We start from the raw sequence: 27,040 nt of genomic DNA, 5'->3' as shown, positions 1-27,040 counted from the left end.
GTGAAGGAGTTGAAGGGAAGGAGCTGGGAGGGCTGGGGGACAACCATGAGCCAGCAATGTGCCCTCCTGGCCAAGGAGACCTAAGGGGGTCCTGGAGGGCACCAAGGAGAGAGTGGGCAGCAGGGCAAGGGAGGTTCTGCTGCCCCTCTGCCCTGCCTTGGTGAGGTCACAGCTGGAGTCCTGGCTCCAGGTCTGGGCTCCCCAGTTGCAGAGGGCCAGGGAAGTGCTGGAGAGAGTCCAGGGCAGGCTGGGAAGCTGCTGAGGGGCCTGGAGCAGCTCTGGGAGGAGCAAAGGCTGAGAGCCCTGGGGCTGAGAGCCTGCAGAAGAGCAGCCCCAGAGGGGAGCTGAGCAATGCTCAGCAAGAGCTAAAGGAGCTGTGGGGGGCAAGAGGCTGGGGCCAGACTCTGCTCACTGGTGCCCAGGGACAGCACAAGGGGCAAGGGCACAAGTGGCACCCAGGAGGTTCCATGTGAGAGGAGGAGAAAGTTGTTTGTTGTGAGGGTGCTGGAGGGCTGGAGCAGGCTGCCCAGAGAGGTTGTGGAGTGTCCTTGTGTGGAGAGCTTCCAACCCCCCCTGGGCACTGTGCTCCTGGGCAAGCTGCTGTGGGTGCCCTGCTGGAGCAGAGGAGTCTGCAGAGCTCCCTTCCCACCCTGCCATGCTGGGAGGATTTCCCAGGGGCACACCTTGGGGGGGGGGGGGGCTTGGTGGGTACCTGGCAGCTGGCCCCCAGCACCTCTGCACAGCCACTCTCAGGGTCTCCGTGCAGGCAGCCTCCCCTCCCCTCCTCATCTGCCTCCAAACGTGGGCAGGGCCAAGGGAAGCTGCTGGGGACCCCCACCCCACCCCCCCCCCCCCCCCCCTCCCCAGCCCTCTCCTGGGGGGGGGGGCTGCTGTGGGGCTCCCCAGGCAGGGGGTGGGGGTGATTCAGCAGCACTGCTCATTAACACAGTGACTAATGAACCTGTGGGCACCAACACCCCCACCCCCTCCCCCTTTCCTCAAGCCCACTGCAGCCCCCCCCTCCGCCAAACCCCCAGCCAGGTCACCCCCAAAACCCCTCCTGCCCCCCCCCCCCCCCCCAAAAAGCAGGCTGCAGCTCCTGCTCCCCAGCAGTGGAGCTGGTGGGCACCGTTGGCACAGCAGAGCTGGCATCCAGGCTGCAAGGTTGTACAGCTGGGGGGGGGGGGCAGGGCTCTGCAGCTGCCCCCAGCCCCCCTCCCTCCACCATGCCCCTTGTCCCCACAGCCTGGGTGGTGCTGGGGGAGGGGCTGGGGGGGGGGTCAGTCCCACACAAGCCCAACCAGGCTGCCAACCCCAGCCCTGGCACAGTGCAACCAACCTGGCAGAGCTGGTGGCAGCTGGGTGCAGCTGGGGGTGATGTGACATCCCCCCCCCCCAAACCCCAGATCCCACTGCTCCCAGACCCCCCCCCCAACCCCAGCACTGCTCTCAGACCCCCCTCCAACCCCAGCACTGCTCCCAGACCCCTCCCCAAACCCAGCACTGCTCCTAGCCCCCTCCCCAACCCCAGCACTGCTCTCAGACCCCTCCCCAAACCCAGCACTGCTCCCAGACTCCCTGAATCCCAACTCTGCTCCCAGACCCTCTCCCAAACCCCAACTCTGCTCCCAGACCGCCCCCCCAACCCCAGCACTGCTCTCAGGACCCCCCCAGACCCCCTCCCCAGCACACCAGAGGCCCCAGCAGCATCTCCTCTGGCAAAGCAGTGCAAGTCTTCAGGTCTCTGTTCTCCCCCTCCCCAAATTGTGCTGCCCCCATCCAGCCCCTCCTGGGGGAGCTGCCAGCCCACACTGGGGGTCTCCTTGGTGTGTGTGTGTTGGGGGGGCACTGGGGTGGGGGGGGGTTTCTCCTCTTCTCCAGTCCATCCCAGTGCCTAACCAGCAGGCAGCCAGCTCCAGCCAGGAGCTCCCCACAGCCTTGGACTGCCCCAGGGGTGAAAAATCATCTCTGGGGTGGGAAAGGAGGGAGGGAGAGGGAGGTGGGGAGTGGGACACCTCCAGCAACGAGGGGAGACCACCCCCCCCCCCAAAAAAAAAAAAATCCCAGGCACCACATCCCCCTGCCAGCAGCCAGTACTTTTCCAGCTATGGATCCCACATGCTCCATTCCTCTCCCCTCCCCTTTCCCAGCCCCATCCCATCAAATCCCAGCTCCCAAGTTGCCTTTGAGAGGGAGCCAAGGGCCCCAAGTCCACCTGTCCTGAACTAATTCTGGTGTGGGACTCCCTGTTCCCCTCATTTTCTAGAGAGTTTTTAAGGGGGGGAGGGGAGGGGAGGGAGGAAGGGGCTGGCAAAACACAAAACAAAAACCCCCTGGGAGGGGGGAGGAGGAGGAGGAGGAGGAGGGAGGAAGGGGGGGGGGGGGGGATGGACCTCACCTCATTCCCTGCTTCATAAAATTCCTCTTCTTTTTTTTGTGGTATTCCCTCCCTCCCTCCCTCCTTCCCCCCCTGCCAACAACTTCCAGTGGTTCAGTAAAAAATAAACAAAAAAAAAAAAAACAAAAATCAGGAGTGTGGAAGTGGGAAATGGGGGGGAAAAAAAAAACCAATCAGGAGGGTTCTAAGTGGGGAAGGAGCAATTAGGAAGGGTCTAAGTGGGGGGAAAAATAAAGAAAGAGGTTTGGAAGTAGCAAAAAAAAAAAAAAAAATCAGGAGGGTCCTAAGTGGGAAAGAAAAAAAAATCAGGAGGGTTCTAAGTGGGAAAGAAAAAAAAAATCAGGAGGGTTCTAAGTGGGAAAGAAAAAAAAAATCAGGAGGGTTCTAAGTGGGAAAGAAAAAAAAAATCAGGAGGGTCCTAAGTGGGAAAGAAAAAAAAAATCAGGAGGGTTCTAAGTGGGAAAGAAAAAAAAAATCAGGAGGGTTCTAAGTGGGAAAGAAAAAAAAATCAGGAGGGTTCTAAGTGGGAAAGAAAAAAAAATCAGGAGGGTTCTAAGTGGAAAAGAAAAAAAAATCAGGAGGGTTCTAAGTGGGAAAGAAAAAATAGGAAGCCTCTAAGTGGGGACAAAAAAGAAAGAGTTTTTTTAAGTGGGGAAAAAAATAAATAAAGAGGTTTGAAGTGGGAAAAATCAAATCAGGAGGTTTGGAAGTGGGGAAGAAAAAAATTAGGAGGGTTCTGAGTGGAAAAGAAAAAACTTAGGAAGGTTCTGAGTGGAAAAGAAAAAACTTAGGAAGGTTCTAGGTGGGAAAGGAAAAATCAGGAGGGTTCTAAGTGGGGGAAAAATAAAGAGGGTTTTTTAGTGGGGAAAATAAACTCAGGAGGTTTGGAAGTGGGAAAAATGAAATCAGGAGGATTCTAAGTGGGAAAGAAAAATATCAGGAGGGTTCTAAGTGGGAAAGAAAAAATTAGGAAGGCTCTGAGTGGGGAAAAAATAAAGAAAGAGGTTTGGAAGTGGGAAAAATAAAATCAGGAGGTTTGGAAGTGGGAAAGAAAAAAAATCAGGAGGATTCTAAGTGGGGAAGGAGCAATTAGGAAGGTTCTAAGTGGGGAAAAAAATAAAGAAAAAGTTTTTTTTGAGTGGGGAAAATAAATTCAGGAGGTCTGGAAGTAGGAAAATAAAATCAGGAGGGTTCTGAGTGGAAAACTAAAAAATCAGGAGGGTTCTAAGTGGGAAAGAAAAAATTAGGAAGGCTCTAAGTGGGGGAAAAAAATAAAGAGGTTTTTTGAGTGGGGAAAAATAAATAAGGAGGTTTGGAAGTGGGAAAAATAAAATCAGGAGGATTGTAAGTGGAAAAGAAAAAAATCAGGAGGGTTCTGAGTGGAAAAGAAAAAGATTAGAAGGGTTCTGAGTGGGGAAAAAATAAAGAAAGAGGTTTGGAAGTGGGAAAAATAAAATCAGGAGGGTTCTAAGTGGGAAAGAAAAAAAATTAGGAAGGTTCTAAGTAGGAAAAAAAAAAAGTCAGGAGGGTTCCTAAGTGGAAAAAAAAGAAACCAGAAGGAGTTTTGACTGGGAAATGAAATCAATTAGGAGGTTTCTAAAAGGACAAGAAGCAAATTGGGAGGTTTCTAAGTGGGGGAAAAAAACAATAATCAGGAGGTTTCAAAGTGGAAAATAAAAGAAATAAATCAGGAGGTTTGGAACTGGGGAAAAAAAAATAAGATGAGAAATTTTCTGAGTGGAAAAATGAAATCTGGAGGGGTGTAAGGGGATGAAAAAAAAAGAAATCAGGAGGTTTTTGATTGGAAAATAAACTGAATGAGGAGGGTTTGGAGTGGAAAGTGAAAGGAATCAGTGGGGAAGAAAGAAATCAGGAGGTTTGTGAGTGGGGAAAGATAAAATCAGGAGGTTTGGAAGTGGGGAAAATAAAATCAGGAGGTTTGGAAGTAGGGAAAGATAAATTCAGGAGGTTTGTGAGTGGGGAAAAAAGAAATCAGGAGGTTTGGAAGTGGGAAAAACAAAATCAGGAGGTTTGTGAGTGGGGAAAATAAAATCAGGAGGTTTGGAAGTTGGAAAGATAAATTCAGGAGGTTTCTAAGTGGGGAAAAAAGAAATCAGGAGGTTTGTGAGTGGGGAAAAATCAAATCAGGAGGTTTGGAAGTGGGAAAAATAAAATCAGGAGGTTTGGAAGTGGGAAAAATAAAATCAGGAAGTTTGGAAGTGGGAAAGATAAATTCAGGAGGTTTGGAAGTGGGGAAAGATAAATTCAGGAGGTTTGTGAGTGGGGAAAAATCAAATCAGGAGGTTTGGAAGTGGGAAAAATAAAATCAGGAGGTTTGGAAGTGGGGAAAATAAAATCAGGAGGTTTGGAAGTGGGAAAAATAAAATCAGGAAGTTTGAAAGTGGGAAAGATAAATTCAGGAGGTTTAGAAGTGGGGAAAGATAAATTCAGGAGGTTTGGAAGTGGGAAAGATAAATTCAGGAGGTTTGGAAGTGGGAAAGATAAATTCAGGAGGTTTGTGAGTGGGGAAAATCAAATCAGGAGGTTTGGAAGTGGGAAAAATAAAATCAGGAAGTTTGGAAGTGGGAAAGATAAATTCAGGAGGTTTGTGAGTGGGGAAAATAAAATCAGGAGGTTTGGAAGTGGGAAAAATAAAATCAGGAAGTTTGGAAGTGGGAAAGATAAATTCAGGAGGTTTGTGAGTGGGGAAAAAAGAAATCAGGAGGTTTAGAAGTGAGAAAAATAAAATCAGGAGGTTTGTGAGTGGGGAAAGAAAATCAGGAGGTTTGGAAGTGGGAAAGACAAATTCAGGAGGTTTCTAAGTGGGGAAAAAAGAAATCAGGAGGTCTGGAAGTGGGAAAAATAAAATCAGGAGGTTTCTAAGTGGAAAAAAGAAATCAGGAGGTTTATGAGTGGGGAAAAATAACATCAGGAGGTTTGGAAGTGGGAAAAATCAAATCAGGAGGTTTGGAAGTGGGAAAAATCAAATCAGGAGGTTTGGAAGTGGGGAAGGATAAAATCAGGAGGTTTGGAAGTGGGAAAGATAAATTCAGGAATTAGTTCTAAGTGGCCAAGAGAAATCAGGAGGCTTCCGAGTGGAAGATGAAGGTGGCAGGCAGGCACTGGGGGCTCCAAACCTCCCCTTCCCCCCCACCCCTTTCATCTCTGTGTGGCCACATCAAAGTCGTTGTCCCCTCCCCCTCCCCCTCCCAAGCCTCTGCTGGCATGGCCCTGGGGGCCGTGGGTGGGGGAGAAGAATTTGGTGTTGGATGCTGCAGCCCCTGGGAGCTCAGGAGGTGGTCGCAGCACCCAGAGCCACCCAGCTGGGAAGGGTCTTGGAGAGAGGTCTGGCTGGGTCCAAGCCATGGAGCTGCTGCTCTGGCTGGAGCTGGTTGGAAGCTGGGGGGAGGGGGGCCAGAGGGGGGGGGGGGCTGAGGGTTTCTGGGCAGCTGGGACCCTTCACAGCTCAGCCCTGTGCCACTTGTGCCACTTGGCACACGTTTGGCTCACTTTAACCCTCTGCTGTCTCCAGGGCCAAAGAAAAAGAGGGGAAGAAAAGAAAAAAACCACAAAAGGGAGAAAACCACTCAGGGGTTGCACCCAAGGCCACCTTTGGGTGCTGGCTTTGACCTGGGGTTGAGCAATCCCAGAGGCATTGCCCCCCTCCCCCCTCCCCGCCCCCCCCCCCCCAGCAGTGCCCATCAGCAAGGGCAGAGCCAACCCCAGCTTCCACATCCCCCCCTGCCAACTGCACCTTGCCCTGAGGAGCCTCATTGCTCCTGGAGGGACCCAGAGGAGAGGGCACCCAGAGGAGAGGGCACCCAGAGGAGAGGGCACCCAGAGGAGAGGGAACCCAGAGGAGAGGGAACCCAGAGGAGAAGGCACCCAGAGGAGAGGGCACCCAGAGGAGAAGGCACCCAGAGGAGAGGGCACCCAGAGGAGAGGGCACCCAGAGAAGAGGGCACCCAGAGGAGAGGGCACCCAGAGGAGAGGGCACCCAGAGGAGAGGGCACCCAGAGTAGAGGGAACCCAGAGGAGAAGGCACCCAGAGGAGAGGGCACCCAGAGGAGAGGGAACCCAGAGGAGAAGGCACCCAGAGGAGAAGGCACCCAGAGGAGAGGGCACCCAGAGGAGAGGGCACCCAGAGTAGAGGGAACCCAGAGGAGAGGGCACCCAGAGGAGAGGGCACCCAGAGGAGAGGGCACCCAGAGGAGAGGGAACCCAGAGGAGAGGGAACCCAGAGGAGAGGGCACCCAGAGGAGAAGGTACCCAGAGGAGAGGGCACCCAGAGGAGAGGGCACCCAGAGGAGAAGGTACCCACAGAGAAGAGGGCACCCAGAGGAGAAGGTAGCCACAGAAGAAGGTACCCACAGAAGGTGCCCACTAAAGAGGGTACCTAGAAGAAGAAGACACCCAGAGAAGAGGGTACCCACAGAACAAGGTACCCAGAGAAGAGGGTACCCAGAGAAGATGCCCACTGAAGAGGGTGCCCAGAGAAGAAGGCATCCAGAGAAGAGGGTGCCCAGAGAAGAAGGTACCCAGAGAAGAGGGTGCCCAGAGAAGAGGGTATCCACAGAAGGTACCCACAGAAGAAGGTACCCAGAGGGTACCTAGAGAAGAGGGTACCCACACAAGAGGACACCCAGAGAAGAAGGAACCTAGAGAAGAAGGTACTCAGAGAAGAGGGTGCCCAGAGAAGAGGGCACCCAGAGAAGGTACCCAGAGAAGAGGGTACCCAGAGAAGAGGGCACCAGAAAAGAGGGTGCCCAGAGAAGAAGGTACCCAGAGAAGAGGGTATCCAGAGAAGAGGGTACCCACAGAAGGTACCCACTGAAGAGGGTACCCAGAGAAGAAGGTACCCACAGAAGGTACCCAGAGAAGAGGGTACCCACAGAAGATACCCACAGAAGAAGGTACCCAGAGAAGAGGGTACCCACAGAAGATACCCACAGAAGAAGGTACCCACTGAAGAGGGTACCCACAGATGAGGGTACCCACAGAAGGTCCCTAGAGAAGAAGGCTCCCATCTCCCAGCACCCCAATCCCATCTCTGCCCCCAGAGCTGTGCCAGGAGCCAGCTGGCAGCCAGGAGCCAGCCTCAGGGACGCGGTGGCCAAGGACAGAACGGGCTGGGGGGGAGGAGGGAGGGGGCAAAGCTTCTCTCTGGTGGCACCTGCCAGCACCTCCCAAACGGGCAGGCAGGCCCAGGGGGCAGCTTTCAAGGTCTCAGCCCAAACCACCCACCCACAACACAGGAGTGGCTGGAGGGGGCTGGCAGGGCCAGGCTGAGTCCTTTGTGGTGGCTCCAGGGTGTCTGGGAGGGCTGGGGAGGGGGTGGGGGTGGGGGGAGCCCCACGCTCTGATTGCTAAGGGAACAGCAAGGAACAGCATCCCCAGCACCCACCAGCAGCACCCAGCACTGGCACCATCTGCTGGGTGAATCAGCCTGCAGACAACTCCCTGGCAGCTCTTGCAGAGGGGGCCAGCCCCCAGCCCACCTCCCCCAGCCCCCCTCTTCCTCACCCCACAGCCCAAGGCAGGGGGTGGCACAGTGCTCTTTGCAACCTCCCTGCAGTCACCACAGCAGCTTCCCTGCCACCCCAAAAGAAACCCCAAACAAACCTCCCCCCCCCCCAAAAAAAAAATGCCCTCCCCCCTTGCCCAGGAAGGTGCCCGTGCCAGGAGCCAGAGCGTGGAGTCGCCCACATCCTGGCACTGCACCATCCTGGGATCCAGGGCAGAGATGCCAGGAGTTCAAAGCTGGGTTAGATCCCTCAGCATGTTCCTCTCCAGCCTTAAAGGAGAGGAGCAGAGGAGCAGGGAGCTGGAGGAGGAGGAGGAGGAGGAGGAGCAGCAGAAGGAGGCTGGCAGCTGAAGCAGGCTGGAGTTTATTTAGGCCACCCCTGCCTGCAGATCCTTGGTGTGGAGATCACACAGCAGCCTCCTCCTCCTCCTCCTCCTCCATCTCTGGCAGCTCTCAAGAGCTTGAAGAGGAGCTCTGAGCAGCTCAGCACCCTCCAGGAGATCCAACCTTGAGCTCAGGACCACCACCAACATCCTGAAGGGACCAAAGCCACCCCAGGGCAGCAGCTGACGGAGGCAGCCTGGCGGGCCAGGACATCCCGAGTGTCCCAGGAGTGTCCCTGATGCCAGGCAGATCCACACAAACCCAGCTCCAGCTGTCCCTCCTGGCCAGCAGAGCACCACCACAAGCACCAGCAGATGCCAACCTGCTCCTCTGCCAGTCCACGCTGCCCAGTGCCCCCTCCATGGCTTCCCACCACTGCTGGGAGGTTTGGGGGCAGGAGTGGGATGGGGTGGGGAGCATCCCTGTGTGGAAGCCTCAGGTTGAGAAGGTGCCTTGGCTGAGGAGCACTTCCCACCCAGGCAGGACTTCAGCTGCCACCCAAAGGGCAGCTGGCAGCTCACCTGTGCCCGCACCAGGGACTCGAAGCTGGGTCTGAAGTACTCGATGCGGCTGCTGTGGAACTTGGGCATCTCCTCCAGCAGCTGCTTGGTCTTGGCTTCAAAGTCCTCCTTGACTGGCCTCAGCTCCTCACGGGCCTGGGCAAGGAGAGTGGTGGAGAATGAGGCACCTGGGGCAGTGCCCTCCCCACCTTGGGCAGAGCTGCACAGGGGCCAGCCCAGCGCTGCGTGGAGGTGAGGGCTGCCAGCAAGCAGCTGAGGGAGGATGGGAGGGACACAAGAGGTCATCCAGTGGAGATTGGTGGCACCAAGGGAGCAGAACACAGAGCCTGGTGGCACCAAGTGACCACCCAGTGGAGACTGGTGGCACCAAGTGACCATCCAGTGGAGATTGGTGGCACCAAGGGAACAGACAACAGAGCCTGGTGGCACCAAGTGACCATCCAGTGGAGATAGGTGGCACCAAGGGAGCAGACAACAGAGCCTGGTGGCACCAAGTGACCATTCAGTGGAGCCTGGTGGGATCCAAGAGACCATCCAATGGAGACTGGTGGGACCAAGGGACCAGTTACCAGTGCCAGATGGGACCCTCTGGACCACCCAATGGAGCTTGGTGGGACCAAGGGAGCAGCTGGCAGCCTGGTGGGACCCTCTGGACCACCCAATGGAGCTTGGTGGGACCAAGGGAGCAGCTGGCAGCCTGGTGGGACCCAAGCTCTGACCCTGAAGGGACACCTAGAGAGGCTGCTACAGGAAATCTTCTTTCCTTCAGAAGAAGGTGGACAAAGCCCATCCCCAAAGCTCAGCTGGGCTGGAGAACATCCCCACCCAGTGCCTGTGTCCCCTCTCCCTGCCATTCCCAAGAGCATTCCCAGAGGCTCCTGCCTCAGGCAGCTCTGCTGCCCATGACCTTCAGCTCGGAGCGTCCCAAGTGGCTCCTTTAAAGCAGCAGCAGCGTGGGGAGAAAGGGAAATGTCTGTGAGGTGGTGTGGAAAAGGGCAGGAGGGGGTGGGCTGTGAAATATTAGAGCAGTTCAAGTCTGCCACTTAATCCCAGTGCCATTCCAACGGGATGGGGGCAGGGAGCCAGCCCGGCCCTGCCCTGCCCTGCTCCGGCGCCGCTGCCGGGACGGTCCCAGGGGTGGCAGGGATGAAGGCTGCAGGCTGGCAAAGGCTGAAAGGCACAGCAGGCTGAGGAGGGCCCAGGGGGTGAAGGAATTCATGTGCCAGGAAGTGAGGAGGGCTGGAAAGGCTGAGGTGAGGCAGCAAAGAGGAGAAGAGTTGGAGCAGACAGCTGGGAAAGGGAAGAGCGTGGAATGGGATCGTGGAATGGGTTGGGTGGGAAGGGACCTTGAAGGTCACAGAACACACTGGGCTGGAAGGGACCTCTAAAGCTCATCCAGGGTGGGAAGGGTCCTGGAAGATCACAGAACACACTGGGATGGAAGGGACCTCTAAAGCTCATCCAGGGTGGGAAGGGTCCTGGAAGATCACAGAACACACTGGGATGGAAGGGACCTCTAAAGTTCATCCAGGGTGGGAAGGGTCCTGGAAGATCACAGAACACACTGGGCTGGAAGGGACCTCTAAGGCTCATCCAGGCCAAGCCTCCTGCACTCAGCAGGGACATCCCCAGCTAGAGCAGATTCTCAGAGTCCCATCAAGCCTGACCTTGAATGTCCCCAGGGATGGGACCTGCACCACCTTCCTAAGATGCCAATCTGCAAGCTGGAAATATCTGGCTGGGATGATTCCATTCCCTGGAGACCTTTTGGATGCTCAGGATGGCTTAAGGCTCCAGCAGATGTTGAAGCCCAGGCAGTGCTTAGCTGAGACCTTTTAGAATCAGAATTGTTTGGCTTGGTGAAGCTCTCTGAGATCATTGAGTCCAACCAGGCAACCCAACCCCACCATGGCCACCAAACCCTGGCCCCAGGTGCCATGGCCACAGGGTTCTGCAACACCCCCAGGGCTGGGGACTCCACCACCTCCCTGGGCAGCCTGTGCCAATCCCTGACCACTCTTGCAGCAAAGGAATTGTTCCTCCTCTCCAACCTAGCCCTCCCCTGGGACAATTTCAGGCCTTTTCTTCTTCTTCTGCCACCTGAGGGAGCAGAGCCCAACTCCCACCTGGCTCCAATCTCCTCTCAGAGAGAGCAATGAGGTCTCCCCTCAGCCTCCTCTTCTCCAGGCTCAACACCTCAGCTCCCTCAGCTGCTCCTCCCCAGCCCTGTTCTCCAGACCCTTCCCCAGCTTCCTTGCCCTTCTCTGGACCTTCTCCAGCTCCTCAATGTCCTTCTTGCAGTGAAGAGCCCAAAACTGCACCCAGCACTCAAGCTGTGCCCTCCCCAGTGCCCAATCCCTGCCCTGCTCCTGCTGCCCACACCATTGCTGCTCCAAGCCAGGCTGCTGGTGACCTTCTTGCCCACCTGGGCACCCCCTGGGCAGTTTCCAACCACTCTGCCCCAAAGCCTGAAGCCTTCATGGGGGTTGCTGGAAGGAGAGAGGGGTGAGGTGGGATGGGGAAGAAGAATGAGATGAGGCAGAAGTTCATTAAGAGGGAATAAAAAAAAAAAAAAAAAAAAAAAAAAAAAAAAAAAAACCCCAATAAATTATGGAATCACTAAAAGCTGCTTAATCACCAGGACAAAAGAATTGAGGAGTTCTCCAGCCCCAGCTTTAGGCAGTGAGGCTGAGCAGAGTAAGCTGCTTACTCTTAAGTCTCTTTTGTCAGGGCTGAGAGGACCTTTCCCCACCACAAAAACTTCTCCTCAGCAAATCCATCTCCTCCTGAGCCTCACAGAGTCAACTCCTCCTTCCAGGATCAAACTGCAACAACAGATTTGGGGGGGGGGGTAAAGCAGATTTGGGGGTTGGGAGGTGGGAAAATGCTGCTGGAGATGGAATGGAGGCATAAATAAATAAATAAGGAATAATTATGGTTTAGCTGAAATTCAGGGAGAGAGAGCAAAGGAAGCTGGCAGCAGGGCTTCCTGTGGTTTTTCCAAGAGGAATTTTCCCCCCTAACAGGTGGCAAAAAAAAAAAAAAAAAAAAAAAAATCAAGCCTCAGAATGCTCTGATCTTTCCCAGTTCCCACCCAGCTGCTCACTGGGATGTGGAAGTCCAAGGAAACCTCCCCCCCCCACCCCCCACCCCAAGAGTGCTGGCTGCTCCTCCCAGCATCCCCAGCTTCCACCACTTTGATCCCATTGTATCCCAGAAAATTGGCTGAGCCCTCTGGTTCCCAATGGCTGTTGGGAAGTGGCAACTTTTGGGGGGGAGGGGGGGGGAACCACAGAGTGCTTTGGGTGGGAAGGGACCTTTAGAGGTCATCCAGACCAACCCCCTGCACTCAGCAGGGACATCCCCAACTGGAACAGGTTGCTCCCAGCCCCAACCAACCTGGAATGGTTGCAGGGATTGGGCATCTCCCACCTCTCTGGGCAAGCTGGGACAAGGTCTCAGCACCCTCAGGGTGAAAATTCCTTCCTCACCTCCCCTCAAACCTTCCCCCAGCAGAAGACAGCCTTCAGTCCTGGCACCAGGCTTGTTCAGGATCATTGTCAGTGCCAGGGACAGAGGCATTGAGTGCAGCCTCAGCAGGTTTGCTGATGGCACCAAGCTGTGTGGTGCAGCAGAGAGCTGGAGGGAAGGGATCCATCCAGAGGGACCTGGACAGGCTGGAGGGAAGGGATCCATCCAGAGGGACCTGGACAGGCTGGAGGGAAGGGATCCATCCAGAGGGAGCTGGACAGGCTGGAGGGAAGGGATCCATCCAGAGGCACCTGGACAGGTGCAGAGCTGGGCACAAGCCAACCTCAGGAGGTTCAACAAGACCAAGGGCAAGGTCCTGCAGCTGGGTGGAGGCAATCCCAAGCACAAATGCAGGCTGGGCAGGGACTGGCTGGAGAGCAGCCCTGAGGAGAGGGACTTGGGGGTGCTGGGGGAGGAGAAGCTCAGCAGGAGCCAGCAGTGAGCACTTGCAGCCCAGAGAGCCAAGCAGAGCCTGGGCTGCAGCAGGAGAAGTGTGGCCAGCAGGGCCAGGGAGGGGATTCTCCCTCTCTGCTCAGCTCTGCTGAGACCACACCTGGAGTACTGCATCCAGTTCTGGAGCCTCTGTTCCAAGAGGGATCTGGAGGTGCTGGAAGGTGTCCAGAGAAGGGCCACGAGGATGAGCAGAGGGCTGGAGCTGCTCTGCTATGAGGACAGCCTGAGAGAGTTGGGGTTGTGCAGTCTGGAGAGGAGAAGGCTCCCAGGAGACCTTCTTGTGGCCTTGCAGGATCTGAAGGGAGCTCCAAGAAAGCTGGGGAGGGACTTTTGAGGGTGTCAGGGAGTGATAGGACTGGGGGAAATGGAATAAAGCTGGAAGTGGGGAGATTCAGACTGGAAGTGAGGAAGAAGTTCTTCCCCATGAGAGTGGTGAGAGCCTGGAATGGGTTGTGCAGGGAGGTGGTTGAGGCTCCATCCCTGGAGGTGTTTGCAGCCAGGCTGGATGAGGCTCTGGGCAGCCTGATCTGGTGTGAGGTGTCCCTGCCCATGGCAGGGGGGTTGGAACTGGCTGAGCCTTGTGGTCCCTTCCAACCCTGACTGATTCTATGATTCCAAAATCTTCCATTTCATTCATGGCAGGGGGGGTGGAAATCTCCAAAAGCAAAAGGGATGCAAACCCCTGGGACACATCCCTGGGGCATTCCCAGAGACCCAGCTTGGGATTTGGGTGCAGGAACATCTCAGTACCTGGTGCAGCTTGGCAAGGACAGGGCCAGTCCTCTCCTTCTCCTCATACTTCTCCACCTTGGACTGCAGGCGCCTGTAGTCCTGCAGGGTCTGCTCCCTTCTCTTCACAGCCATGTTCAGGCTGGGGAACACACTGCTGAACCTGGGGGAAAGGTGGGGAAGGGCTTCTGGGTGGCAGATCTCAGCCTGATCGTGCAAGCAGTAAGGTTGGGAAAGACCTCCAAGGTCACAGAGACCAACCATCAACCCAGCACTGCCAGGGCACCACCAAACCATGGCCCTCAGCACCACAGCTCCACAGCTCTGAAAGCCCTCCAGGGATGGGGACTCCACCACTGCCCTGGGCAGCCTGGGCCAGGCACTGACAGTCCTCAAGGGGAGGAAATTGTTCCTCATGGCCAAGCTGAACCTGCCCTGGGGCAACTTGAGGACATTTCCTCTTGTCCTGTCCTTGTTCCTTGGGTGCAGAACCCAACCCCCACCTGGCTCCAATCTCCTTTCAGGGAGCTGTAGAGAGCCAGAAGGTCTCTCCTCAACCTTCTCTTCTCCAGGCTCAACACCCCCAGCTGCCTCAGCTGCTCCTCCCCAGCCCTCTTCTCTAGACCCTTCCCCAGCTTCATTGCCCTTCTCTGGACCTTCTCCAAGCCCTCAGTGTCCTTCTGGGAGTGAGGACCACTGAGCACTCAAGCTGTGCCCTCACCAGTGCCCAGCCCAGGGGCACAATCCCTGCCCTGCTCCTGCAAAAAGAACCTCACAGACCTCAGCTGATGAGGCCAGCAGGAAAAAGAACCTCTCAGACCTCACCTGAGGAGGCCAGCAGGAAAAAGAACCTCTCAGACCTCACCTGAGGAGGCCAGCAGGAAAAAGAACCTCTCAGACCTCACCTGAGGAGGCCAGCAGCAAAAAGAACCTCTCAGACCTCACCTGAGGAGGCCAGCAGCAAAAAGAACCTCACAGACCTCACCTGATGAGGCCAGCAGCAAAAAGAACCTCTCAGACCTCACCTGAGGAGGCCAGCAGCAAAAAGAACCTCTCAGACCTCACCTGAGGAGGCCAGCAGGAAAAAGAACCTCTCAAACCTCAGCTGATGACTACAACTGATGTCAGATCATCAGACCCCAGAATGGTTTGGGTTGGAAGGGACCTTTAAAGATCATCCAACTTGCAACCCCCCCTGCCATGGGCAGCTCACCAGCCACAGGGCTCTGGGTTCAAACACAGCCCTGGGGTGTTCACAGCCACTCCATCCCCTCCTCAAAGCCCATTTTCCACTGCTGTGGTCTTGCTGGGCCAGCCTGGTGGTGGCTGAGGAGGCAAAGCTTCTGTCCCTGATAGCTGGAGAAGGGCTGATGCCAGCAGCAAGGGAGGGGAGGGGGGTAGGGGAAATGTTTGTGTTGAAGCATTTATGGCCAAGAATTTACACTCCTGTCCAAGCATCCCTCACTGAGATGGTGCCCCAGGGATGTGTCCTTGCAATCCTGCTGGCCCCAGGACACCCAGGGACAACCCCGTGGCTGGCTCTCACGTGCTCAGCCCCTGCTGCTTGCTGCTATTCTCTTCTCTGACCCAAACTTACTGCAAGAGGCAACCTGCAAAAGTCATCAGGGAGCTTGCCCAGCGTCAGCCAGCCCCCAGCTGCCCAGGCTTGGATCAGATCCTGCTGTCCTGACATGGCTTTTTATGGAAACCTTTGCTCCCAGCTCCCCATTCTACTGAAATGCCACCACAGCTCTGCTGGGCCTGCCCCTGCTGGGCTCTGAGCATGGCCTCACCAGCTCCCAGGCTCAAGGCTGCTGCTAAAATATCTCCTCCCTCGACATCAGCTCCAAAAATATGCCATGAGAGGGCTGGGGAGGCAGCAAAGACTGCATGGAGGAAGGGGAATGGTTTCCCCCCTCCTCCTCCCCAAACTGGGAGGTCTCCCCAGCTCAGATGTTCCTTGCTGAACACCCAAGGTGGGCAGGTTGTGGTCCCAGCTCCTGCAGGGATTTTGCCCAGTTATTAATGAGCTGGCAATGGAGAGGGTGGAACCCATCAGGAGAGCAGCTCAGGGCTTCATCTTTCACACAGACCCAGGATCCCAGCGTGGTGGGGTTGGAAGAGACCTCTGGAGATCATCCACACCAAAGGCCTGCTCCAGCAGGGCCACTTCCCTCCAGGGAGTTGTAGAAGGTCTCTCCTCAGCCTCCTTTTCTCCAGGCTGAACAACCCCAGCTGCTTCAGCTACCACTCAGAAGGTCTCCAGACCCTTCCTCAGCTTCCTTGCCCTTCTCTGGACTTGTTGCAGCTCCTCCAGACCCAAGGCTGGAGGCTCTGAGAGCTGCAACCACTCACAGCCCCCCCACCCCAGCAGTGCCTTCTGACTCTGGATTGTCTTAACACAAACCCAAGGGGAATCATAGAATCAGAGAATTGTCAGGGTTGGAAGGGAGCTCAAGGCTCAGCCAGTTCCAACCCCCCTGCCATGGGCAGGGACACCTCACACCACAGCAGGTTGCTCACAGCCACCTCCAGCCTGGCTGCAAAAACCTCCAGGGATGAGGCTTCCACCACCTCCCTGGGCAACCTCTGCCAGTCTCTCACCACCCTCCTGGGGAAGAATTTCTTCCTGACATCCAATCTGAATCTCCCCACTTCTACTTTTGCTCCATCCCCCCCCACTCCTATCCCTCCCTGACACCCTCAAAAGTCCCTCCCCAGCTTTCTTGGAGCCCCCTTCAGATCCTGGAAGGCCACAAGAAGCTCTCCTGGGAGCCTTCTCTTCTCCAGACTGCACAACCCCAACTCTCTCAGGCTGTCCTCATAGCAGAGCAGCTCCAGCCCTCTGCTCATCCTCATGGCCCTTCCCTGGACATGTTCCAGCATCTCCAGATCCCTCTTGTAACAGAGGCTCCAGAACTGGACACAGAGCTCCAGGTGAGGTCTCAGCAGAGCTGAGCAGAGGGGGAGAACCCCTCCCTGGCCCTGCTGGCCACACTTCTCCTGCTGCAGCCCAGGATGTGATTTGCTTTCTCGTCTACAAGCACTCACTGCTGGCTCCTGCTGAGCTTCATCCACAAAAAAAAAAAAAACTCAACCCAAACCCTTGGTGGGCAGAGTGCTAAAAGCAGAGGGGAGCAGGTGAGGCAGCAGGCAGTGGGCATTAGAGCCCTCAGCACAGAAGCAGCTTGGGAATTAAGCTGCTGTCCCCTGTCACTTTTTCGGGAAGGCTGCCGAGATTGGATTACAGCACAGGCGGCTTAGGAGCAGCAGGTGAGGGGAGATGGCCAGGGGATAACCACAAGAAAACCCCAAGTCCTGCCTCCCCCAGAGCTTGGTGGGGAGGAGAAGAGACTGGGGGATGCAGGGGGGGAATGACATCCTGGTGAAGTTCTCTGAGGATGAGAGCTTAGCCCTGGGCATGAGACCCAGGCTAGGTGAGGCAGCTGTCTGAACTCCAAATCAAGGTGCCAGCCAGGCCAGCCAAGCCTTCAGCTTGCTGTGATTAAAGGATGGGCTTGGAGAGAGACAGAGCCACCAGAGATGAAAGTGGCACCAGGAGGCCTGGATGCCTTCCTTAGGCAGCCTGCCTGGCAGGGCAGACTCTGCTTGACAGCTGAAAACTTCTTTCCTTGAAGGATCAACCTGCTGTGGTGGGAAGTGTCCTGGCCCATGGCAGGGGGGTTGGAACTGGCTGAGCCTTGAGGTCCCTTCCAACCCTGACAGTTCTGTGATTCTATGATCAGAGAAGCTAGAATGCATCAGGTTGGAAGGGAGCCTCCAAGGGCATCTTGTCCAATCTTGTCAGCAGGGACACCTCCAACTAGAGCAGGTTGCTCAGAGCTCCAAACAACTTGAGCTTGAACCATCTCCAGGGATGGGTTCTCCACCACCTCCCTGGGCAGCCTGTGCCAGTCTCTCCCCACCCTCACTGTGCAGAACTTCCTCCTGATGTCCAACCTAAACCTGCCCTGCTCCACTTTCAAACCATTGCCTCTCCTCCTATCACTCCAAGCCCTTCTCAACAGTCCCTCCCCAGCCTTCCTGTAGGTCCCCTTCAGATACTGAAATGCAGCTCTAAGGTCTCCTTGGAGCCTCCTCTTCTCCAGGCTGAACCCCAGCTCTCCCAGCCTGTTCCCACAGGGCAGGTTCTCCATCCCCTGATCATCTCCACAGCCTCCTCTGGACCCACTCCTCCTCCTGTGGGAAGCTGTGGTGAGCTCAGGGTGGGAATGCTCAAGCAGCTCATCACCTGCAGCAAGGTCCCTGAGCAGTCTGTCCTCTCCTTGCCCTCTCCATCTCTGATTCATTATCCTGTGGCTTCCTCCAGCTCCCATTTTTAGTGTCAGCAATGCAAAGGAGCTGAATCACAGACCCACTGTGGCTGGAAAAATTCCTTCAAGATCATCAAGTCCAACCATTCCCTACCTCATCAAGTCCAACCATTCCCTATCTCATCAAGTCCAACCATTCCCTATCCCATCAAGTCCAACCATTCCTTATCCCATCAAGTCCAACCATTCCCTATCCCATCAAGTCCAACCATTCCCTATCCCATCAAGTCCAACCATTCCCTATCTCATCAAGTTCAACCATTCCCTATCCCATCAAGTCCAACCATTCCCTATCTCACCAAGTCCAACCATTCCCTATCTCATCAAGTCCAACCATTCCCTATCCCATCAAGTCCAACCATTCCCTATCTCACCAAGTCCAACCATTCCCTATCTCATCAAGTCCAACCATTCCCTATCCCATCAAGTCCAACCATTCCTTATCTCATCAAGTCCAACCAACTCCCCAACTTTTGGTGCAGGGCGAAAAATACTGCCCATGGCAGGGGGGGTGGGAACTAGAAGATCCTTGAGGTCCCTTCCAACCCTGACAGGTCTATGATTCTACCCTGTCCTTTCACCACTGCTTTTCCCCTTCTGGAAGATTCTTGAGGGCTCTTCTTGGCAGCCCCATGAGCTGGACTAGGCTGGCAGGTGCCTGTGCTCCTCCCTATGGTTGGACTCAGGGATCTTAGAGGTCTTTTCCTAAGGCATTTCTGGTTGGATTTGATGATCTCAGAGGTCTGTGAGGCCAGGCTGAGATTGTTGGGGTTGTTCAGCCTGGAGAAGGCTCCAGGGAGGACTTCTGGTGGCCTTTCAGGACTTAGAGAGAGCTGGGGAGAGACTTTTGAGCAGGGCTTTTTGTGACAGGACAAGGGGTGATGGTTTGAACTAAAAGAGGGAGATTGAGACTGGAGAGAAGGAAGAAATGTTTGACCCTGAGGGTGGTGAGAGCCTGGCCCAGGCTGCCCAGAGAGGTGGGAGCTGCCCCACTCCTGGCACCATTCCAGGTCAGGATGTTTGGGGCTCTGAGCAGCCTGTTCCAGTTGGGGATGTTCCCTGCTGACTGCAGGGGGGTTGGACTGGATGAGCTTTGAAGGTCCCTTCCCTCCCACCCCAGTCCATCACTCCCCTGATTCTGTGGGTCTCTGCCTATGGCATTTATGGTTGGACTTGATGACCCTCGAGGTCTTTCCCAACCAAACCAATTCTAGGATGCTTTTAGGGACAGCAGCTTGGATAACAATGAAAGAAAAGGAAGAGGAGAGGCTCTCCAGCTGGCACCAGGCAGAGGAGAAAGGACAAACAGAGCTGGGGAGCACCAGACACAAAAGAAAGTGGTGGATGAAGGGATGAGGAAGGAAGCTTGGAGAGGAAGAAGGGTGGCTGAAGCAGCTGGGCTCTGCTGGGGGATGCCAGCCATGCCTCAGCCTGTGCCCACACAGCCACCCACCAGGAAGGGGGAAACTCAAACCAGCCCTTCCGAGGAGAGCCGAAAGGGACAGAGAGGAAGAGAAAAGCAGCGAGCTGGCCAGGGGGGGATTAGGCTGAGAGGCTGAGGGAGGGGGCCAGGTGGCCATGTGGCTCTAGCTTTGTGCACCAAATCCTCATTAGGGGCTCGTTAAGGACATGAAAGCCGCTTGTCCTGCTTCCGCTCCCCGGCACCCCTCGGGCTGCTCCCGGCCGCCACTTACCGGCTCCGGGCTGCCCGGGAGGAAACGCAGCTGGAGGGTTCATGGGAATGGCAGGGGGAGGGGGAGAAAGGAGAAGAGGAAGAAAGAAGACAGAATAAGAAGGAAGGAAGAAGATGAAGAAGAAAGAAGAAGAAAGGAGGAAGAAGACTGAAGAAGAAAGAAGAAGATGAAGAAGGAAGAAGAAGGAAGAAGAATGAATAGAAAAGAAGAAAATGAAGAAGAAGGAAGAAAAAGGAAGAAGAATGAATAGGAAAGAAGAAAATGAAGAAGAAGGAAGAAAACTGAATAAAAAAGAAGAAGAAAAAGGAAGATGATGGAGAAAGAAGAAGACAATAAGAAGGAAGGAAGAAGATGAAGAAGAAAGAAGAAGAAAGGAGGAAGAAGACTGAAGAAGAAAGAAGAAAATGAAGAAGGAAGAAGACTGAATAAAAAAGAAGAAAATGAGGAAGGAAGAAGACTGAATAAAAAAGAAGACAAGAAGAAGAAAAAGGAAGATGATGAAGGAGAAAGAAGAAGACAGAATAAGAAGGAAGGAAGAAGATGAAGAAGAAAGAAGAAGAAAGAAGGAAGACTGAAGAAGAAAGAAGAAAATGAAGAAGGAAGAAGAATGAATAAAAAAGAAGAAAATGAAGGAAGAAGACTGAATAAAAAAGACGACAATGAAGAAGAAAAAGGAAAAAGGTGAAGGAGAAAGAAGAAAGGAAGAAGAAGACTGAAGAATAAAATGAAGAAGGAAGAAGAAGGAAGAAGAAGAATGAATAAAAAGAAGAAAATGAAGAAGAAGACTGAATAAAAAAGGAGGAAGACTGAATAAGAAGATGAAGAAAAAGGGAGAAGATGAAGGAGAAAGAAGAAAGGAGGAAGAAGACTGAAGAATAAAGAAGAAAATGAAGAAGGAAGAAGGAAGACAACTGAATAAAAAAGAAAATTAAGAAGAAGAAGTAAGAAGTCTGAATAAGAAAGAAGATGAAGAAGGAAGAAGACAGAGCAAGAAAGAAGAAGACTAAAGAAGAAAGTAGACTGAATAAGAAAGAAGAAAATGAAGGAAGAAGAATGAACAAGATGAAGAAGGAAGATGAAAAAGAAGAAATAAAGAAGAAAAAAGATGAAAAAGAAGAAAAAATCAAAGAAGAAGATGGAAAAGAAGAAAGAAAATTAAAACAAAGGAGAAAGATGAAAAAGAAGAAGAACTAAAGAAGGTGAAAAAGATGAAGAAGAGGAAGAAAGAAGACTGAATGAGAAAGAAGGAGATTATGATGATGAAAGGAGATGATGAAGAAAAGAAGAAAGAAGGCAAAAGTAAAGAACTGTCCCTCTTCTGCTTCAGCTCCTCAGGCCTGGGCTGCAGGAGCAGGACCATGCTCCAAGCCAAGGGGATGGGACCATGCCAGGGTGACCACAATGTCCTGATGCTCAGTGAGGTTCAGGAGGAGGAGGTTGTTAAGCCAGAACAAGGGTTTGTAGCAAGAGGACAAGGGGCAATGGTTTGAAACTACAGCAGGGGAGATTTAGGTTGGACATCATCAGGAAGTTCTTCACCATGAGGGTGGTGGAACTCTGGGCACAGGTTGCTCAGGAAGGTGGTGGAGGCTCCATCCCTGAAGATATTAGAGGTTAGGCTTGATGGGGCTCTGATAGGTCCCTGCTGCCTGCAGGGGGTTTGGACATGATGAGTTTTAAAGGTCCCTTCCCACCCAAACCAGTCTGGGGTTCCAAGACTCCATGAAACCCTGCAGCCCTGAACATGAAAGGCACTGAAGCCTATGGCCCTCCAATCTGCCTGGCTCAGTCAAGCTGCTGCCTTCCTCAAACTGCCTCACTTTGCCCCAAATTCACTGATCTGGTGGTGAGGGAACTTGCAGGAAGGCTGCAGAGGGATTTCTCATGAGGGTGTCTAGAGCCAGGCCAAGGGAGAATAGTTTGAAGCTGAGGGAGAGCAGGGTTAGAGTGGAGCTGAGGAAGAAGTTCTTCAGGATGAGGGTAGAGAGACTCTAGAACAGGCTGTGGCTGCCTCCTCCTTGGAAGTGTTCAAGGTTGGATGAGGCCCTGAGCAACCAAGTCCAGCTGAGAGGTGTCCCTGCCCATGGCAGGGAGGTAATGGGAGATGATCTCTGAGGTCCTTCCCAACCTGAGCCATTCCACAACTCTACGATGAATCTAAGCAGGCATCTCCCAAAGGGGAGAGCAGATCCCTGCTGCCCTTTCCCAGCCACCCCAGCTCCTTGCTGAATGCTGCAATGCTCTCTCTGCTCCTCCTCCAGTGACCAATCCCCAGCCAAGGGCTTCTTGGGGGCTCCAAAAGCCAAACTCTAAACAAGCCTCTTGTTCCCAGAAGCAGAAGGATTTAAACAAAAAAGAGCCACCCCCCTACCCCCCCCCCCCCCCTCCTCTCCATCTACCCCTGGCTTTCTTCTCCAAATCCTCCACTCTTTGGTTGAAACCATCCCTGGACAGTTACTGACTGGAGATTTTTTTTTTTGTTTTCCCACCCCATATGCCTCTGATTACAATTTCTTACCACTAATGATAATTGCCTGGATGAGCCTTATCTGCTTCTTTGGCTAATAAAGCAGCAAAGACCACCAGTGAAGATGTAATCAAGTGCAGATGTGGCAGCAGAAAAGAAGTAAAAACAACCAACACCCCCTCCCCCCCCAAAAAAAAAAAACCCTTTTCTAGGTCAGAAGCAAGTTTGGGAGAGAGGCTGGAGATGGAAGCACCTCACTGGAAAGCAGAGCAGCTCCTCAAGGCAGCTTTGGTTTAAGCTGCAACTTTTATCCCAGAAAATGTTGCTGGGATTTATCCAGCAGCAGGACAAGGGGAGGTGCAAGCTCTGCAGTTCTCTCCTGCATCTCATTAGCCTCCAAATGGACCCCTTGGGCTCCTTCAAGAAAACATTCCTGGCCATGTGTGGACCTAGGAGCCACAAATTTGGGGGATGAAAGGGAGGGGTTAGCTCAGAGGGGAGCTGCAGCCTCTCTGAGCATGACACATAAGCTGTTTAAGAGCACTCAGCAGCTGTCTGCAGGTGCCAAAGGGCAGGAAGAGGGGAAAAAAAACCAAAAACCCTCTCACAAGCTTCCAGGCCAATGGCAATTTAGGATGTTGGAGGGAATTGCCAGGACTGGAAAGCAGATGGGATGCTGGAGGGAACACCCTGATGTCTAACCAAGGGCTGGGCAGATCCATCTCTGGAGTGGGTCCAGAGAAGTAGGGTCTGGAGATCAAGGCTGGGGAGGAGCAGCTGAGGGAGCTGGGGGTGTTCAGCCTGGAGAAAAGGAGGTTGAAGGGAGACCTTCTGGCTCTCAACAGCTCCCTGAAAGGAGGCTGGAGCCAGCTAGGGGTTGGTCTCCTCTCCCTAGGATCAGGTGATAGAATGAGAGGGAATGGCCTGAAATTGTGCCAGGGGAGGCTTAGGTTGGAGATTGGGAAAATAATTCTTTGCTGCAAGAGGGGTTAGGGATTGGCACAGGCTGCCCAGGGAGGTGGTGGAGTCCCCATCCCTGGAGGTGTTGCAGAACCCTGTGGCCATGGCACCTGGGGCCAGGGTTTAGTGGCCACGGTGGGCTTGGGTTGCTGGTTGGACTCAAGTGATCTGGGAGAGCTTTTCCAACCCAAACAATTCTCTGATTCTATGAGTGGAGAGCTGAGTGTGACACCTTCTGAGGTGAAACCTCCCAGCCAAAGTTCTCCTGAGCTCCATGGATGCACCAAGGAGGAAAACCCAACCACCCTACGTGCTGCCTCAAATCCAAAGGGGAAAAGGACTTTTCCCATCCTGTACCACAGCAGCACCCTGAGCCAGAAGCTGCCTAAATGCAGAACCAGACCTTGGCAAGGTGGAAATGTCTTCATGGCCTGGGATGAGCCATGGGCTGAAATGTCTTCATGGCCTGGCATCAACAGCCCCATGAAACCCCAGGAGTTCAGACACAGGGTGAGGTTTGCAGGCTTTGCCTTATCTTTGTGCAGGGTTTGTGTTTTCCTTCATTCCCTCAGCTAACACAAGCTGGGGGGAAGAAAACAACAGAACCAGAAGATTTCAGAGCCACAAGCCCTCCTTCCAGTTGGAACAGACTGCTGGAAGGAGAAGTTAATGTATCTTTCATGAGGACAATTGAGATAACAAACAACACAACTCTGCAGCACAAGCCTGCGATGGATTTCTGTCTCTTGTCTTCCTTCCTTCATTCCTCTTTGTCTCTCTTCCTTTCCCTTCCCTTCCCTTCCCTTCCCTTCCCTTCCCTTCCCTTCCCTTCCCTCCCCTTCCCTTCCTTCCCTCCCTCCCCTCCCCTTCCCTTTCCCTTCCCTTCCCTTCCCTTCCCTTCCCTTCCCTTCCCTTCCCTTCCCTTCCCTTCCCTTCCCTTCCCTTCCCTTCCCTTCCCTTCCCTTCCCTTCCCTTCCCTTCCTTCTCTTTCCTTTTCCCTTTCTCTCCTCCCTTCCCTTTTCCCCTTTTTCTCTTTCCTTTTCCTTTTTTCTCCTCCCTTTCTTTTTTCCCTTTCCTTTTCCCGTTTCCTTTTTTCTCCTTTCTTTTTTCTCTTTCCTCTTTCCTTTTCCCTTTCCCCTTTTCTCTTTCCCCTTTTCTCTTTTCCTTTTCCCTTCTCCCTTTCCCTTTTCCCTTTCCCTTTTCCTTTTCTTTTCCCTTCTGACCCTGGACAACCAACCAAGGTACAACCCCAGCCACTACCCATCCCTGGGCACAAATAGCCTCAAGTTGCCCCAGGGCAGGTTCAGCTTGGCCATGAGGAACAATTTCTTCCCCTTGAGGGTTGTCCAGGCCTGGCCCAGGCTGCCCAGGGCAGTGGTGGAGTCCCCATCCCTGGAGGGCTTTCAAAGCCCTGGAGATGTGGTGCTGAGGGCCATGGTTTGGTGGTACCCTGACAGTGCTGGGGTAAGGCTTGGACTAGATGAGCTTAAAAGTCTCTTCCATCCAAAATGATTTCCTGATTCCATGATTCCATATCCCATCCTGCAGCAGTTACCAGCCTGGTTGGAGAGCACTGAGCACACAGAGAAGGTCCCCAGTGGATATTCCTCCTTCAGCTGGAGCAAAGTGCTGGTAGGACCCAACACACAGGTGGAGAGAAGTTGAATGCTTCAATGCATTCAGTGTTCCTCTCCTCAGGTGCTCCTTAAAGCACAGATGAAGACATCTGGCAGGCTAAGAACCACAGAATCACTGAGTCCCAGCCTGGAAGAGACCTCTGGAGATCATCTAGTCCAACCCCCTTGCTACAGCAGGAGCAGCCAGAGAAGGTTTCAAGCCACAAGAGGCCTTCACCCTTGCCACAGAGGAAGAGCATGAACCATCTCACCTCTTGATGCCCCAGCTGCCAAGCAAGGAGGAGCAATCTTCTGACAGGGATGTGAACAAGCTCCTCTCTAGGAAGATTTTAGGTGCTTTAGACCCTCCAGGAAGGGCCAATTTCTAACCAGACAAAATCCATTTTGCTGCTGGCCCACGGCCCTGAAGCACAAGGGGATGGCCAGCACTCGATGTGGCTCCCAGGGACACCTTGGTACTTACTTTTTCAAAGGCTCTATGACTGTCTTCTGGATCTGATTCACCTGTTGAAAGCAAAAGGGATGGGTTTATGGCAAGCAGGGAGGGCTTCATGGCAAGCAGGGAGGGTTTCATGGCAAGCAGGGAGGGTTTTATGGCAAGCAGGGAGGGTTTCATGGCAAGCAGGGAGGGTTTCATGGCAAGCAGGGAGGGTTTTATGGCAAGCAGGGAGGGCTTCATGGCAAGCAGGGATGGTTTTATGGCAAGCAGGGAGGGCTTCATGGCAAGCAGGGATGGTTTTATGGCAAGCAGGGATGGTTTTATGCATGCAGGGAGGGTTTCATGGCAAGCAGGGAGGGTTTTATGGCAAGCAGGGATGGTTTTATGCATGCAGGGAGGGTTTCATGGCAAGCAGGGATGGTTTTATGGCAAGCAGGGAGGGCTTCATGGCAAGCAGGGAGGGTTTTATGGCAAGCAGGGAGGGCTTCATGGCAAGCAGGGAGGGTTTTATGGCAAGCAGGGAGGGCTTCATGGCAAGCAGGGAGGGTTTTATGGCAAGCAGGGAGGGCTTCATGGCAAGCAGGGAGGGTTTTATGGCAAGCAGGGATGGTTTTATGCATGCAGGGAGGGTTTCATGGCAAGCAGGGAGGGTTTTATGGCAAGCAGGGAGGGTTTTATGGCAAGCAGGGATGGTTTTATGCATGCAGGGAGGGCTTCATGGCAAGCAGGGATGGTTTTATGGCAAGCAGGGAGGGCTTCATGGCAAGCAGGGAGGGTTTTATGGCAAGCAGGGATGGTTTATGGCAAGCAGGGAGGGCTTCATGGCAAGCAGGGAGGGTTTTATGGCAAGCAGGGAGGGCTTCATGGCAAGCAGGGATGGTTTCATGGCCACCTTGATGAAAAATCCTTTTTTTGCACTACACAGACTGCACAGTGCCTACCAGAGCAGGATGAGGGCTTCTGAGTGCAACCACAATGTCCTTTAACCAAAAGCCACCAAACTTCTCCTGTCTGCTTGGGATGGGCTCCAACTCCCATGCCAACCACAGCCAGGAGGTCAAAGATTAGAGGGAAACTCATGTGGGAAACATCTTGGAGATGAGTGAGCCACTGGCACAGGTTGCCCAGGGAGGTTGTGGATGTCCCTTCCCTGGAGGTGTTCAAGGCCAGGTTGGATGAAGCCTTGAGCAACCTGGGCTGGTGGGAGGTGTCCCTGCCCATGGCAGGGGGCTTGGAACTGGATGAGCTTTGTGGTCCCTTCCAACCCAACCCATGCTTTGAATCTCTGATGGCCAAAAGGGCAGAAGGAAGGTGAGGGCCCCCACAGCACCCCAGCACTCTCTGACCTCCTCTTCTTCAGCCAAAGCCACACTGACCTTCTCCTGGTTGAAGGAGTCCATCCTCTTCATCGCTGTGTCGAAGGCTGTGACCATCTCCAGGAAGCTGGGCTCCTGCTCACACAGGGGGTTGGACAGCAGGTCTGAAGAGATCTTGACAGCAGACTTGGACATGGCTGTGAGCAACAGGAAGAGTGCAGAAAGCAAGCAGAGAGGGTGATGGCTCAGCTGGAGGACAGCCACACAAACCCTTTCTTGTCAAGGCCCTCACCTGCACTGGGTCAGAACTTGGGGACTGAGGGGGGGGTTCAGCACAACTTCCAGGAAGATATTCACTGGTGGTTGAGAGAAAGGAAAGGAAAAGCAACCAGCTGAGCCCCTCAGCACAAGAAGGACATTCAGCTGTGGGAGAAGGAGCAGTGGAAGCCCTCTGCTGTGAGGCCAAGCTGAGAGAGTTGGGGTTGTTCAGCCTGGAGAAGAGAAGGCTCCAGGGAGACCTTCTGGTGGCCTTTCAAGACTTGAAGAAAGCTGGGGACAGAGTTTTGAGCAGGGCTTGTTGTGACAGGCCAAGGAGGGATGGTTTGAACTGAAGAAGGGAGATTGAGAGTGGAGAGAAGGGAGAAATGTTTGAC

At 53.8% G+C, this 27,040-nt stretch overlaps 1 protein-coding gene across 2 annotated transcripts in view; it reads right to left on the bottom strand.

The window, feature by feature from the left end:
- The window catches only part of BIN3 (bridging integrator 3), a 47,232-nt gene that overhangs the window by 1,359 nt on the left and 18,833 nt on the right, over positions 1-27,040 (bottom strand). For both annotated transcript variants that reach the window (XM_054398641.1, XM_054398640.1), the window contains 4 exons: positions 26,448-26,584; positions 25,096-25,136; positions 13,562-13,703; positions 8,828-8,962 (listed from right to left, as the gene is read on the bottom strand). In XM_054398641.1, the coding sequence (XP_054254616.1) occupies positions 8,828-8,962; positions 13,562-13,703; positions 25,096-25,136; positions 26,448-26,584 (455 nt within the window). The remainder of the gene's footprint in view (positions 1-8,827; positions 8,963-13,561; positions 13,704-25,095; positions 25,137-26,447; positions 26,585-27,040) is intronic.

Source organism: Indicator indicator, unplaced genomic scaffold (assembly GCF_027791375.1).
Source record: "Indicator indicator isolate 239-I01 unplaced genomic scaffold, UM_Iind_1.1 iindUn_scaffold_71, whole genome shotgun sequence".
Taxonomy (NCBI): Eukaryota; Metazoa; Chordata; class Aves; order Piciformes; family Indicatoridae; genus Indicator; species Indicator indicator.
Note: the sequence above shows the minus strand (reverse complement) of the source record. Positions and strands in the feature narration are given on the sequence as shown.